Source organism: Lepisosteus platostomus, chromosome 2, assembly GCF_059453375.1.
Source record: "Lepisosteus platostomus isolate fLepPlt1 chromosome 2, fLepPlt1.hap1, whole genome shotgun sequence".
NCBI lineage: Eukaryota > Metazoa > Chordata > Actinopteri > Semionotiformes > Lepisosteidae > Lepisosteus > Lepisosteus platostomus.
The window spans coordinates 30,695,992-30,710,903 of record NC_142612.1 but is presented as its reverse complement, the minus strand read 5'-3'; the positions used below and the strand labels follow the sequence as shown (position 1 = coordinate 30,710,903).

Below are 14,912 nucleotides of genomic sequence, written 5' to 3'. Positions count from 1 at the left end.
ATATTCTCTCTAGAAAAACGGACTGATAAGGTTTGGTTGGAAATGATACTTGGTGTATTATCCAACACGTATCATAAATGTATGTACTGTAATAATGGTTAAAGTGTAAAATACATTGTCATATTATTGTCAATGTCGGTGTTAATACTGTCAATAAGTGCAAGTTTTACGTTGTTGTTGTTGTTGTTGTTGTTGTTGTTATTGTTTATAAGCTACAGTGCTACTGTACATAATTCTCGTCTTCATAGTCATTTAATAACTTCTCAATTATCCATACTGAACAATAGTGTATAATATCTATTAACTTTAAGCAATAGCAACAATTTACGGGTTGGTAAAAAAGTTTCATGTCTACGACAGATTGTCCCCTGACTGTACTTAGTCACGTGTTGTTGACTCACTACTGCAACTCACAACTGGCAGCCCACTGAAGCTCAGCAGGTGACCTCCTGGGAAAAACTAAGGTTGCTGCTGGAATTGGTGTTAGTGGGGCCATCAGGGGGCGCTCACCCTGCAGTCTATGTGGGTCCTAATACCCCAGTATAGTTACGCGAACACTATACTGTAAAAAGGCACTGTCCTTTGGATGAGATGAGATGTAAAACCAAGGTCCTGACTATCTGTGGTTGTTAAAAATCCCAGGGTGTTTCTTGAAAAGATTAGAGGTGTTACCCCATGCCCTGACCAAATTTCCCATTGGCCTTTACCAATCATGGCCTCCTAATAAACCCCATTTATGAAGTGGCTTCATGAATGGGGTTCTCCTCCCCATTGTTAGCTGATGTGTGGGGAGCACACTATCTCATACTTGCAGCACATTGATGGTGGTGGAAATGCTGTAAAAGCACTATGAGTGAAGAGTGCAGAAAAGCACTATATTAGAGTAAGGAATTATTATTATTGTTGCAAAAACTAAACATTAAAATTGGGCAGCAATACATACTGTATACGACGAATAAGATAACTTTATTTTCTGAAGAAAGTAACAGGAATAAACGTCATATGAGGAGTGCTTTGTATTTATACATTTCACAGCTTTCTTTGCTGTTAGTTCACCAGCAGATAGCGCACTTTCTTCTCCAGCAGAATTTCCCATTTCAATGGTTCCCTACTATATATAATACATTTTACAATCCTGAAATGAAATGAAAACAGCTTCAATTTTTCAGCTTCAGAAATATTTTTTTTTAAGTTGACCACACAAGAATGGAGACAGAAACTGACAGTTAACTGACAAAATGAAGATGAGGTGGCATTCCTTAATATACAGTACCAGTCAAAAAGTTTGTTGTCAAACGGTACCAAGAAACTGGCCTACCAGGAAGAATTGCTGCAAAGAAACCATTGTTAAGAAACCAGAATAAGAGGAAGAGACTTGCTTGGGCCAAAAAACACAAAAACTGGACCTTTGAGGCCAGCTTCATGCAACCTCCTCTGAACAGTTGATGTTCAAACATCTGTACTTCTAGTTGCATTGAGCTCAGCTTGTATTTCAGGGGCAGTTAGTCTCCGGTTTCGCAGACTTGTGACTCTAATGAACGTATTCTGAAATTCTGAGGTCACCTTTGGCCTGCCTGGCCTTTTTCGGTCCTCATGAGTGCCAGTTCCTTTATATCGTTTGATAGTCTTGGCCACAGCAGTTACTGACACTTGAAAAGTTCTTGTGATTTGTCTTAAAGATTGACCTTCATTTCTTAAAGTAATTATAGACTGTCTTTTTTCCTTGCTTTCTGAGCATATGTTGCCATGTTCATTCAGGAATTACAAATTTGTGCCCATGCTCCCTATATTTATAGTAATTGTGGACCCTCACCTGTTTACCAATAATTGGTGACAAAAGGTAAATGAGGTAACGTGCTACAGTAGTTAACCATGAGAACATCTAACAAAGACACTTTTTAACTTCTTTTAGTGTTCTAACACCATGTTGTACACATTTCTCAATTTTAACTCACCTGGGTTTCAGACTGAAATCTGCTTTCTTTGGGTGTTCATTTTATTGAAAATGAAAAGTTAACATTTGCAATGCAGTTCACTAAAGATCATAAGTACACATATAATATAATTAAAAATTAAGTGTTTACAGACATGTTTATACAGTTTAAAGCACAGATAATCATGAAAAACCTGGTTTCAAGTAGGTGTACTCAAACTTTTTATTGGTACTGTATATTGTAAATTACTTTATATCAACCAAATGGCTTCTTCTAAATCTTAAGGCATGTCTACGTGTGTCTGTATGGACATGTACTACAAGAATGTAGGGATAAAATCTGAGTTCGCCGACGAAGACAGTAACAAAGAAAGATTTAATGGGAACTTATCACAAATTCTGTAACACAAATATGCTTTCTTAACTGTGTATGAATATTATTCAAAAAGAAGTATTTTTCACAGAAATCAGCTCTTTATATGCACATACAGTAAAGTAAGCTATTTTCCAGTCTTCTTAAACTGTTGACAAACTGTGCACATGTAAAATAATTAAACTGTCCCTTTCTCCCAGTTTGTGCTATTATGTGTGAAGAAGTACTTAATTTGCAACTCAAATAAAAAAAAAACAGGCAAGAAAAAAATTACCTTGGTGTGTCAAATAAAAAGAGAATACACACAGTGATACCTGAAGTATTGTAACATAACCAGTTAAAATGTGTTACATGCAGTGGGTGGAAGAAAATGAATACAATAACACAGAACAGTGGAATATATTAAACACATCTAATCACATTCATTCATTTTTTTTTCTCCAGACACCCAGCTAGCTGTGATGAAACACTTGTGTGAATTGAAATAAATCAAATGTATTCTATAAAATTCTGTGACTTAATAGAGTCATTTGACAAATTAACCTAAAGGCTGCTAAACAAGTACTGAAAATGTTTTCAGTTTTTTAAAAAAATGTGTTTTGTGAATGGCAAGCATCAATGGTGTTTATTGGTAAAAGAAGCTGATAAATACAAGTTATTGCACATTACCATATGACTGCCAAAACACTTGTTCTTAGGGAAGCACAGCATGAAAGAGTCTATTTCACAGAGACATTCAAAGACAAATAAAGTCAAAGTTACTCATATACAGTACTACTTAATAAGAACTCACAGTATCAAGTTATAGTTTAGACTAGAGTAATTAAATGTATCAAAACTACACAATCTTTAAAATATTAAATTAAATGTGTAAAATGATTTGTATATTCAGGGTACAGTAATTCCCCAGCACTGAGCAGGGAGCTTACAGACAAGGGTCTTTCAAAACATTATTCCGAATATCAAAGAACAGCAAACTGGACTCAAACAGAGTTGATGACAACCAGCACCAACAGCAACATTAGAGTTGAGACACTCATTTTCAGGCCTGAGGCTGCTCCACTGGTGTCTAGAAAAAAAAACACACACACAAATCTTGAAAGCTTGCAAGTAAATCACAATATTTTCAGTATAATAAGAGATTTCTCTTTAGATCTTACTCATTTGAATAAAAGATGAATTGAGAGTACATAAGGGGCAATAAATGCAGTGCGTTCTTATATTAAATTAAATTCATGTTGTTCTTTCCAAATAATATTTTCATACATTTTCCTGTTTAACATCACTCTAAAAAGGAGGCGTATCTTCCAATTTTTATTTAAAAACGTTAGTCTTCAACACACTCATTTGATGAATCTGGAATCTCTGCCTATTCATGAATAAGTACGTTTTATAATGTAATTCCTTGTTATCCTTACCATAGCTGATAAAGTAGTAATAATATATTATTCTCTTTCATGTTTTAGAAGGTGATATGGTGGTACAATGGTTTGTGTTGCTGCCTTACAGCACTGGGGCCCTGGGTTCAATTCCTGGGGTGCTATCTCTGTATAGTTTATATAGTGTGGGTTTCTTCTGGGTACTCTGGTTTCCTTTCACAGTCAAAAGACAGACAGGTAGTTTAAATGTCTTCTGGGAAAATTGGCCCTGGTGTGAGTGTGTGTTTGTCTTTGTGTGCTCTGCAATCAACTGGCATCCTGCCAGGGGTGTACCTTGCCTTGTGCCTAATGCCAGGATAGGTTACAGCTCCCATGTGAGCCTGAATTGGATGAAGTAGTTAGAAAACGGATGGATTTACTGTGTCTTTAGATTTACATTTCCATTAAGTAAATATTGTAGGTCTATCCAAAATAGTTTAGGGTGCACACAATATAAAGTTAAATTCTCAAGGGTTTCATTTGATTTGAAAAATATGTATAGGTGTTGTATAGGTCAGTAATATATTTTATTAAAATACGCTATCAGGAATAGCACCTACTGCATGTTTAAATTTAGAATTTTAACTTTATTAGTCCGTATTTCAATGGAATAGTGCACACCTTAGGTTATACTGAGTTAGCAAATGGGTGGAAAAGTAATAGAAAAAAGACTGACCTAACTGCAGCTCCGAAGATCTGATGTTTGTCCAGAATATTGTCTTGTTCTTCACAACGGTAGCCCTGAGGGTCCGTAAACAATTATTAGATCTTTTCTGCTCACACATCTGCTGGTTTCTGTTTTGTCTGAGCTCCTTGTTACACAACCGAACCCTTACTAGCCTTAATAACAGGATTCATTTGAAGAATTGAAGACAGATTGCGAAGTTTTCCATGTCATAAAGAAACATAAAATCCCCATTTCTATTAGAAGATGAAACTTGAAAAAATTCTATTCAAGCAACGAGTTAGTTCAATTAAGGATTCGGTAAGGTAATTCATTTCAATAAGAGTGAAAACCAGAAGGCGGGTAGGGGCCAGATCACGGATTGGGGACCCCTCAGTTACACAGTGTCAAGTACAGCCCCCCTAGATTATGTAATTGATTCAGATACAACTGTCCATGGCTACATGACCTACCCTCAAGCAAAGACAAAACCAACACTTACATTATTACATTACATTGGTATTACAGCATACCACAATATTTATAGAGCAGTATCAATTACAAGTACAGTATATCTATCAGTCATTTCCTAATACAGTTGAACTCCAGCATGTGAGAAATGAGCATAAAACCATGTTATATTAATACTAAAATGATATTGGAGAGAACAGGGATAATGTGTACAAGTACATCTTCTAGATCATGGAAAATAACAAAAATGTGTCTTTTGGCTAGGAGAAAAAAGAGTTGATGGAAAAAGCAGATTTACCCCCCCCCCCCCCAAACAATTTGTGTACTTTTATAATAAATTAAGTTTAATAATTAACTTTATGGCGTATATCATCACAATGACCCAAGGATCTAAATATCAAATTATTGCTTTTGTTAATCATTTCATGCTTTTCTGCTTACAAGTACAGTTTATTCTCAAGCACAAGTGATGTTCAATGCAAAATTGTAGACAACTTTGTGATTAATCTGATGATAAAAGTCTAACAGAATGCAGACCGATTGCACATACACATACACATTTGTGTACACATTCATGTACGTACATATTTGTGTACATATTGTGTATATTTCCAACTTTCATCAGCTCCTACAGATTTCCAACCTGGCTGAACAACAAAACACAACTTCACCATTCCTACAAATTTCCATATATAGTATATGAACTAACACTACAGGATTAGTCATTACTAATTCATGTGGGTAACAGTTTTATCCAAAATAATTTACATTTGTTCTTTCAGTATTTATGATGCAGGGAATCTTACTGGAACAAATGAATTGAGGGATCTCGTTCAAGGCTACAACAGCAGCACTCCCAGCAGGATTTGAACCCACAACATTCAAGTTATAAAACCAGAGCCCTAAGCAATATTTCCAACATAACTTGCATTTGTAAGTGTATGTATTGATCACATAAAAGCTTTAAAAATGCAATTTTTAAAGTCAGTTGAAGAGTAAACTCAAAAAAGATTACACAGTATAGGAAGGCTGCCTGAATTATTGTAAGAGACTTTAGCAAAACAATTACAGGTGCTATTTTAATTTGCTGTTATCCTTTCTCTTCTGCAAAAATACCACAGTATTGTATTCACTAAACAGGACTGACCACCATTAGTCATTTTGCCTTTACGTAGTGGTGAACAGTTGGTTTACTTACTGGAATACAATTTTTTCAGGACCATTAGAGGACGGAGCTATCCAGGTAAAAACTAATCCAAGAGGTTTTTCAGTTCTGGAGGTATGTGTCACTGCATTACTGGTTCCAGATCCACACTTTAAGAAAAAAAAAACAATAATTTAATTATTTTAATTTAACCACCACCTTGTCCAATGATTCTGGCATTCTGGCATTGTTTTCTTTTACAAATTTCTATAAAGTTTACAAAACATGTAACCATGCCCTGAGCTCATGCAGAAGACGAATTGTTAACGTTTATCAGTCATTCCAACGTTTATCATTCCAGCCTTCCAGTACTATAAGAACTCTGCCTTTTCTAAGCACAAAAGAGTGCAATTCACTTTTAGTAGGCATGGTTTAATTAAGCATCAATAGTTCTCTTCTAACTTTTGACTTTAAACCATTTATATTTATACTATTGTACCTACATTAAATTTAGGTCACTACAAAGTGTTGATCATTTAGAGAATATTCATTGTTCAAGAATATGCAGTAAATCAATATGGCATATTCGCAGGAAATAATATGATAGCATATCAGAGCAGAATAAATGTTTTAACATAACACAGAAGAGATTAATCTCCTCCAGACATTTAAAATATGAATCACAGTGAATTCCGGGGCTTACATTTATCGTTTGGATATTTGCAGGTAAGTCTTTCCAGCTTCCAGCGATGGTGGAAGAATTGTAATGCCTCGCTTGCAAAAAAATTCCCCTGTATGGTTCCGATGACATAATTTTCACTAGAAAAAAAAAAGTACTGTAATACAATCAACAGCTAACAAATTTAGTTGCATCTCGCTGAATAGTTCACTTGTGACTAAACGTGTATTTTAGGAAACAATTATTTTTTTATTTTCATATATAGTTTTGTATCATCGTAGGTGTCAATTTACAGTATTAAAAACGTCTCTAATATATTATTTACAGATTAACACATAATGAATGCTGTAAAGCCTTGCAAATGAATGTAACAAAATATTATCAAAATTGTCTGAACGGCTTATGGAAACGGGTTGTAGCTGTACGAAATGACGATTAAAGTTTGAATCATGTAAACGACAAAAGAAATAATTTGAGAGACGAATAATAACTATATGTAACGAAATAAACGCATCTAACACACCTTTTATCATTTGTCCATGTTTGTAGGCAGTCTCAGTGATATTAACGGTATAGGGAGAATCCGTGTCTGAAGCGCTCGTGTTGTGGTTTGGTGTCATCGAAACACAAGCGTTCACAGGGGCTCCGGTCGGATAGGAGAGCGCTGGAGTGACCCAGTACAGCATCAGAAAGCAGGGCGAGGTTTTGGTAACAAGCTCCATCTTCTACTGTAGCTCACTTCTGAAATACCTTGAACTTGCGAGGGCATCCAGCTCTTTATCAAAGCAACATGATCCCTCCTGGACTGTTGTCCCGGTTTACACATCGCCCAACAGGTGGCCGGAATATAGTACATGCGCTCCGGGGTATGTGGAGACAAGCATGCAAAATTAAGGAGACAAACCACGTGTATGAATTCCTCTCTCGGAGAGGGTCCTTTGCATACCACAATTTTCAATTGAATGAATTATAATGTCTTTCAGAAGATAAGCCTTTTCCCCGACATTTTTCCATATGCTTACTCTTTGCTCCCTGACGTTAATTTATTACATTCTTCGACACGGTTTCTAACAGTAAAAACACATGATGGGTTGTGTTGGTTTTTTTAATCTTCATAATTTGCAATCAGAATAATCACATTTATACCTCTATATTTTATAGTACATTTCTGAGGAACTCTGCTTACTTATGGCATCGAAAATGTTAGAAGTAGAATGTTTGAAACAGGAATTACCTTTACAAAGTGATTAATTATTAAAAGCCCCTATTCGTTTCTTACCGGTACTTTTAACAGATTAAATTACTACAGTACGTATTTGTCCGACTCGGACAACCTTGGTCTCATAAAACATTGTATTAAAAAGCGAAATAAAATGAATTTGAATAAGAATTAAGCAGGAAAGTAATATGACTCACAATTACAGTAAACTATATTTTTATTGGTAAATGTTGTCTACGACAGAAGTCTGTATTGAAAAAAAGGGTTCACAGTAGTTTTTAGTGTATTAATTGTACAGATATACAGTACACCCTTGTGCTTTTACTCCATCGAAGAAACAGATATTTTCCCACTGATTACACATAAATATAAGAAATCTTTACTGGTCAAAGTAAAAATGAAATTAGGCGTATAATTACAATAAGTATGGGTTACTACACTTTGGGAAATTGAAAAGTGTATATGTCATAGGAATATATCCATTAAATGTGATAATCCAATATGATTACAATCACATCTCCCAAAAGAAGACTGAAGTCAGTGTTGAAGCATTAATGAGATAATGTAGGTTACTGGGCTCATTCTATCATTTCATGTTCCTTGAGTCTTTCGAAGGGTTTTCTGGCAGTGGACCTGTTACAAACATCCATTCATTTTGTAACTGCATCATCCGGGATAGGCTCCCGGATTGTACAAGGTTGCTGGGGGGCCAGAGCCTTATCCCAGAAAGTGATGGTGTAAGGCAGAGTACACCCTAAATGGGACACCAGTCCCTAACAGCTGTTAAAACCAAGCCATACTAATACCCAAGAAGCCAATGATGGTTACCATTAAGTGCCATCAATGACACAAGCACTGAAACTGGAGAAAAGTATAGAAAATTGTGCAAATGTTTTCATCAAATAAGTTAAATACATAATAAAACAAGCTATGATAATTTATAACAAAGCCTGGATGAACTCAAAAGCAGCCAAAGTGAATAATCTGCTACTTATCACAATACAGTGGGTATATAAAGTGCAACATCCAAAAAAAGAAAGCAAAACTTCTGAAAAAAAGTGGAATAACTGGGTTGGATAAGAGAACACCCCCCTGAGTTAATACTTGGTGGTTTGCTTGAATTACAGCCTTGAGTCTGTTTGGATACATCTCTACCAACTTGGTACACCTAGAGGGAGGAATATTTGCCCATTCCTCCTTACAGAACTGTTCAACCTCAGCCAAACTGCGTGGTGACCATTGATGGACTGTATATTTGCCCTATTTAAACATAGAAAGACTGCAAACCACACTTCCCCAATAGCAGATTCCATAAAAGCAATTGGAAAAAAAACAGTGAGTTAAAAATATAAAGTTACCAAGAACAAGTAAAATTAACTCCATGCTGAAAATTAGAAGGAGCATTTCTAATGTCTTGCCTTCTTCAGGTGTTACCTTAAACTTTACTTGCTCCTTTGCAGCCAACACACTGACGCAGCTCCTCACTTAAACCTCTGTAAAGTCATGAAGTTACATTTGCAATTACTCAGGAGCAACTGCAGACTCCACTGCAGGGACCAGCTGTGGCAGCAATATTTCATCCATGGTGGACCTACAAATTCTCCGAGCGGGCTACCAGAACCAACATGAAATGAAAGAGGGAGTTCAGCACTCAACGCTACTGCTCTTATTTTATAAACAATTGTCATTTTGAAATAAAATAATTAAACAATTAGTTTTCTTTCATAATATTTTAACCATGAGGTCAGATTAAGATAAAATAGGTTTCTGAAAAAGTTAACACCTTGGTATGGTATAAACATTTTTCAATTATACTGTGGAATGATGACCTTTCTGAGATAATACTGAAACATCCTTTTTATGGACATCGAAAATATCTAGATCTGCCAGCAGGAATTTTTAGCACTTCTTCCAACGCTTTATGCTCCATTGGCATACAAAACTGTAAGGAAGCAATGTGGCAGTAAGGCAGTATGGTTGCTATTGAGCAGATATGAATACAACATTTTTGAGTTCTTACAAGCATGAAAACAAAATGTGCAAGTCCAATGAAATACATTGTTATGAAATACTATAGCAAAATGTCAGTAAGGCTTTTATAAAAAGCATGATATATTGCAATGAACAATGTAGAAAAATGATTTGTGCCATCAGTAGCAATTACTTGATTCAGTGGTATTTCTGATTTTTTTAAGTGTCTGCTTAATGCCAAACAAACCAACTTATCCATTACAAAAAGACAAAATAAACTTTTATTGTCTGAAACCGTTTCATGTGTTTAATGCAATTTATCAATAACAACTGGAGGCAGCACAAGCTTGTCTAAATAATTGTGATTATAATAATCAATATCATACTAACTTATCAATATGGGTGTTCTAATCAGGGAAATTGGAAATGCACAGTACAAATGCAATGTTTCCATTATATTGTTGCCACATTTATACCTACAATGTTTGGAATTGTGTTTCAAAAGTAACATTTAGAATTTAATACAATATTTTGCTTAATTAAAGCATAGTCACTTTTTTAAGGAACATACTGTACTGTATGTTTTGACTGACATACTAAAATTTCAAGTATCTGTCTTCATTTACACATGGATAGTTGTATTATATTGCAATTGTATACACCTCAGAACAGTAAATACTACATAATACACAATTTAGAATTGAAGACATCTTTCTGTATTGCAAACATCCCAAGAAATGTAAAAAATTAGTGGTTACTGTAACACATACCATACATAAACTGGCTGTACCGTATAAATGGTCTCTAGTAAAAGTAAGGACAAGTGCTGTTTTATACTGTCAAAACTGAAGATAATCCAGCCGTTTCTTGCTGTACTAAAACAGAGTAAACATTTCATCCCATGTGACAGAACACAGTATTTCATGACCATAATTTCGTTATGTAAAAGCCAAAAACAAGAGGCCACCGACACGGTGCTGGATTTTAAAATGTGTGATTTGTGGGCGAGGGAGGGAAGTTGAAGAACAGATTTAATCCAAAATTTAGTCAAATGTGGAAAATTGTCAACTGAAATAACAGCACGAGTTTATTTAATATGATGACAGCTTTGGGCACATTCAAAAGTTATTCAAACAACTCACACCTGGTTATACATCAGTGTATAATTCACAAATACACTGTGAATGCAATGCTTTAAACACATTTTCGTTAAAAGGTTAACACTGAAGCACAAGACAGATAAAAACAAAACTGTTTATAGCTTAGATTCCTATTTATTCATTCACTTCACAGGTAATATCTTAATTCTACCCTTAATAGAAAATATAACCATATGCAATGGAACTCAGAAAATATATTCCTTTGTTTAGCAATACGTGGATTAGTTTAACAGTGACATTGCTATGTAGATTACAACCCTGGTACACTCTATTTACAATTTTCCAATCTTTAATCTATTTCTTTAATAATTCAGTTGCTATCCCAACACACAATAATTATTTACAGGAGCCTTTAAGATAAACCAGAAAAGATAAAAAAGCAGTTTCACATTGGGCTTTTATCCCAAGCATTAAAAAATCAAAGACAAGCATCACTATACACAACTGTCAACACAACTGTAGCCGAATTTTATTTTTATTACAGATTTGAGGAGGTGGAGAGTAATGGAGACTGATGAGACCGTGATGACTGAAACTCTAAGAGTGAAGGAGAAGCATCTCACTGGCTGCAACGGGAACGAGGTGTTTTTCCAAGACGGCCTGCCAGTCAATCAGTTCTGTGTTCGTTAGTTCCGAGCGCCATGTGAAAAGCCATCATCCCCTGCGCCTGGGCTGTCTCTGTCATCTCCCGTGCTGGCCGGGGGTCTCGCTGTCGGAGGAGTCGCTGTCGCTGCTGCTGGGCTTGACGCTGGGCTGCGGTTTGCACAGGGGGCTCGTGGCACTTGGGGTGCTGAAGGTGCTCCACGTGTCGGGGCTGCTGGGCTGACTTAACGCTCTGCTGTGATAGCCCGGAGAAGGAACTATGCCAGAAAAAGCAGATTGGAAGGCCATTTCATTTTTAATACGACTTGGACACCACAAGTTGTTTAGCGGTAATGTCTGTGTCTAGTGTCTTGCACACGTATTCTCCCCCTGCCAATGAATACGTACATTGAATTCCCGTTTTGATTAACTAAAAAATAATAAATATATTTTTTTAACTGAGTATTTTTACTTAAAACGTCAGCGCTGAAATTGAACGCTTTTATTGGATGAAAGAGTTGGCAAGCACTGCAAAGAAAAATTGAAATCAATATTAAAATATGCACATTGCATTAGTATTCTCTCCCCTGAGTCAACTAAATCAATAATCTGGGGAAGCACCTCTGGTGTCAATTAGAGCTTCAAGTTCTTTTGTGGGTTTTTTGTAACTTTACACAATGGAATGCTGTAATTTTCACTCCTTCCCCTTGGCTAATTGGCTTAACTTCTATCACGTTGGGAATTGTTGAGGGTCAGACATTTTCACGTTTTGCCCCATATTTTCTATCGGATTAAATCAGGATTTTGACTGGAGTGTAGCTCTGGCCTTGTGTTTTGGGACAATGTTCTCCCTGAAGGTGAATTTTCATCCCATTTTTAGGTCTTTAGCAGACTGAAGTGTGTTTTTCAGATTCAGTCATTGAATTTGTTATATCCTTCTCCTGATTTGTGTCTTTCTCTTCCCTATTTACTGAAGTGTTTTGAAAGCTTTTCAGTCTTCATAGTTGAATATTTGTTTGAAAAGTTCTACCTGACTGAGAACATTACAGTTCACCTAAATTAATTTCTGCATACAGTATCATAACATAGGGGTGCACACTTGTACAATCAACATAATTTAGTATTGGATTTTTCCCTGGAGTTCACCTATAAGTGTTCGGTTTGAACTTTAAAGTTCTGATTGCAATATTCACTTAAAAAAAATGGGGCATCTTCAGAAGAGGTGAACACTTTTGCAAGGCACCATACGTTTAAATAAATGTTAAAGTTTTTTCTTATAAGGAATTCATTCAGGCTTTTAGAATACTAACACTCAACTGGTGTGGTTTTAATGCACATCCTAAAATATGATTCTTCTCACAAACTGCAGACAGCAGACAAGCATATTAGAGAAAGTTTGAGACTTATTACAAGACATTATTTTACACATTTTTACTAGTACTAACATTTAAACATTCTAAACTACGAAATATGTCCATCTAAGAATAGTTTTCACATCGCAGTCTAAATGTTTATGATACATTCCACATTAGTCTTAATTTTGATTTATTAGAGGTTAAACATTTTAGAACTACCAACGCAGAAGGAAACTACAGTTTATTTCTCTTAAAACGCTTTTTAATTTTCCATAGTGCAAGTGAGAATAAGCAAAATGAAATTCAATGCAAGTGTAACTATTAGATCTCAGTATTTTGCACTGAATTCTGGAAACACTCTGACAGAAAAATACTTTATCAGGCAAAGAGGGCTTCCAGTACATAGCACCAAAAACACAGTAACCAGATAAAGAGATTCTTACCTCCATGACCTTGACCAGCACTTACTAGGCTTTCACGTTACGAGACCTGCTTAAAACACTTACCGCTCAAAAAATTCTGTTTAATGTTGCTGCTTTCCAATCGCGGCCGAGGTGATGGCCTTTCAGGGGTAGAGACAGAGCTCTTGAGGCTGGAAACAAACGTGGAGCAGGTGTCAAGATCTCTCCAGACCTTGTCGTGGGTGTAGGTGGCTTTAGATTTAGAAGGAGTGCAGCCCATTGCCGTTTCTCCATCAGGGATGAAAAGCTTCAGATCGTTTAATCACCATCCACCAGTGGCTGAAACATCTGTAAGAGGACTACAGAATGTACTCCCATGGTTACTTCTGCTGCCGATTGTCCACCCTCCACCATTCCCTCCCCCCCTCCATCTCGGCAGCCAGTCTTTGAAGTGTGGTGGAGCTTTGATGCAAGTGCTCTCCAAAGAGACATTTCAGCATCGATGTCAGACCCTGTGAAGGGCTGCCGCATGTGGCGCACACTTTAATTATACAATCTACCGCATTTTCAAGGATTTATCACATAAACATTTTCAGCTACTGTACATGTGCTCCTGAGAGTGGACTCTTTTGTAAAGGGAAAGGTCCTAACTTGTATAATAACAATTCATCAACAGGACATACTGTATGACGGCAGTTTAAAGACATGGAAATGGTGTCTATAGTGCAGACATCGTAGGACTGTATGGTTTAAGCACTGCTTGAAGCCACTGCAAAAAAGAATTATAGCAAAGCAATCACACGTCATCAAGTATGAAGCTAACAGAACAATGATAGTACCCACTTGAATAAGAAATGACCCATTATGACATACATATTCATTATTTAGGAAACTAAAGAATTATATCAATGTCTACATGGATGATCCAGTGAAGGAAAGGACTTGGTTAAGAAAGGGATTAAGACATTTTCTTCTGTATCCGATTACAACCTTGAGCAAGAAGCTTCTTCATAAAGAAGAGAAAACCTTACTGACCAACACAAAATGCAGCTAGGTATTCCAATACCAATTAAACTTGTAAATATCAAAGTTCCTAAAAAAACATCTGGCCAATGTACCCTATATAAGAAATAGTCTCATTTCCCCCCTCTGTCAAACTTCATTCTTTATAACAACTTAGATTTGACAGTCCCATTGGCATTAAACATCCCAGTCCATCACCCATTAAGATTCCTTTTAGTTATGGATCTTTCTTAAATGCTTTTATCGGTCAAAAATATGTATTTTTGACAAACTTCCACCTAACTAGAATCTGCTGAAAGGAAGAAAATTGCCGATGCTGGCTGCTTCCTCTTGATACACACTTCTAGTAAAACGTTGTGGTGTGCTCTGTTGTCAAAATACACATCTTTTATCAAAACAAGGGTATAAAAACATGTTATCTACAAGGTTAAAAACAAATAATTTTGCATACGCATGGTGTTATCCAGGCTGCAGCATCTATGTCTTAAATGAGATGAGGACTTCGGAACCTAAAGATGA

General features: G+C 36.1%; 2 protein-coding genes across 2 annotated transcripts; both read right to left on the bottom strand.

The window, feature by feature from the left end:
• Positions 1–945: 945 nt before the first annotated feature.
• LOC148676199 (putative defense protein 3) lies at positions 946–7,575 on the bottom strand. Its single transcript, XM_088604774.1, has 5 exons — positions 7,206–7,575; positions 6,707–6,822; positions 6,058–6,173; positions 4,401–4,465; positions 946–3,375 (listed from the first exon to the last, which is right to left on the bottom strand). The coding sequence occupies exons 1-5, from the start codon at positions 7,402–7,404 to the stop codon at positions 3,290–3,292; spliced, it is 582 nt and encodes a 193-aa protein (XP_088460900.1). The 5' UTR covers positions 7,405–7,575; the 3' UTR covers positions 946–3,289.
• Positions 7,576–10,151: 2,576 nt separating this feature from the next.
• LOC148676198 (uncharacterized) lies at positions 10,152–14,874 on the bottom strand. Its single transcript, XM_088604760.1, has 2 exons — positions 13,476–14,874; positions 10,152–11,892 (listed from the first exon to the last, which is right to left on the bottom strand). Exons 1-2 carry the CDS (start codon positions 13,648–13,650, stop codon positions 11,714–11,716), a joined length of 354 nt encoding a protein of 117 aa, XP_088460886.1. The 5' UTR covers positions 13,651–14,874; the 3' UTR covers positions 10,152–11,713.
• Positions 14,875–14,912: the final 38 nt, after the last annotated feature.

Bases quoted from the DNA above. Each gene is read 5' to 3' on its own strand.
- LOC148676199 (XM_088604774.1), bottom strand. From the start codon at position 7,404: ATGGAGCTTGTTACCAAAACCTCGCCCTGCTTTCTGATGCTGTACTGG. The intron at 6,823-7,205 runs GTGTGTTAGATG...TTTTTTTTCTAG, and splicing joins ACATGGACAAATGATAAAAG to TGAAAATTATGTCATCGGAA. The intron at 4,466-6,057 runs GTAAGTAAACCA...ACGGACCCTCAG, and splicing joins CCTGAAAAAATTGTATTCCA to GGCTACCGTTGTGAAGAACA.
- LOC148676198 (XM_088604760.1), bottom strand. From the start codon at position 13,650: ATGGGCTGCACTCCTTCTAAATCTAAAGCCACCTACACCCACGACAAG. The intron at 11,893-13,475 runs GTAAGTGTTTTA...TTTCTGGCATAG, and splicing joins TAAACAGAATTTTTTGAGCG to TTCCTTCTCCGGGCTATCAC.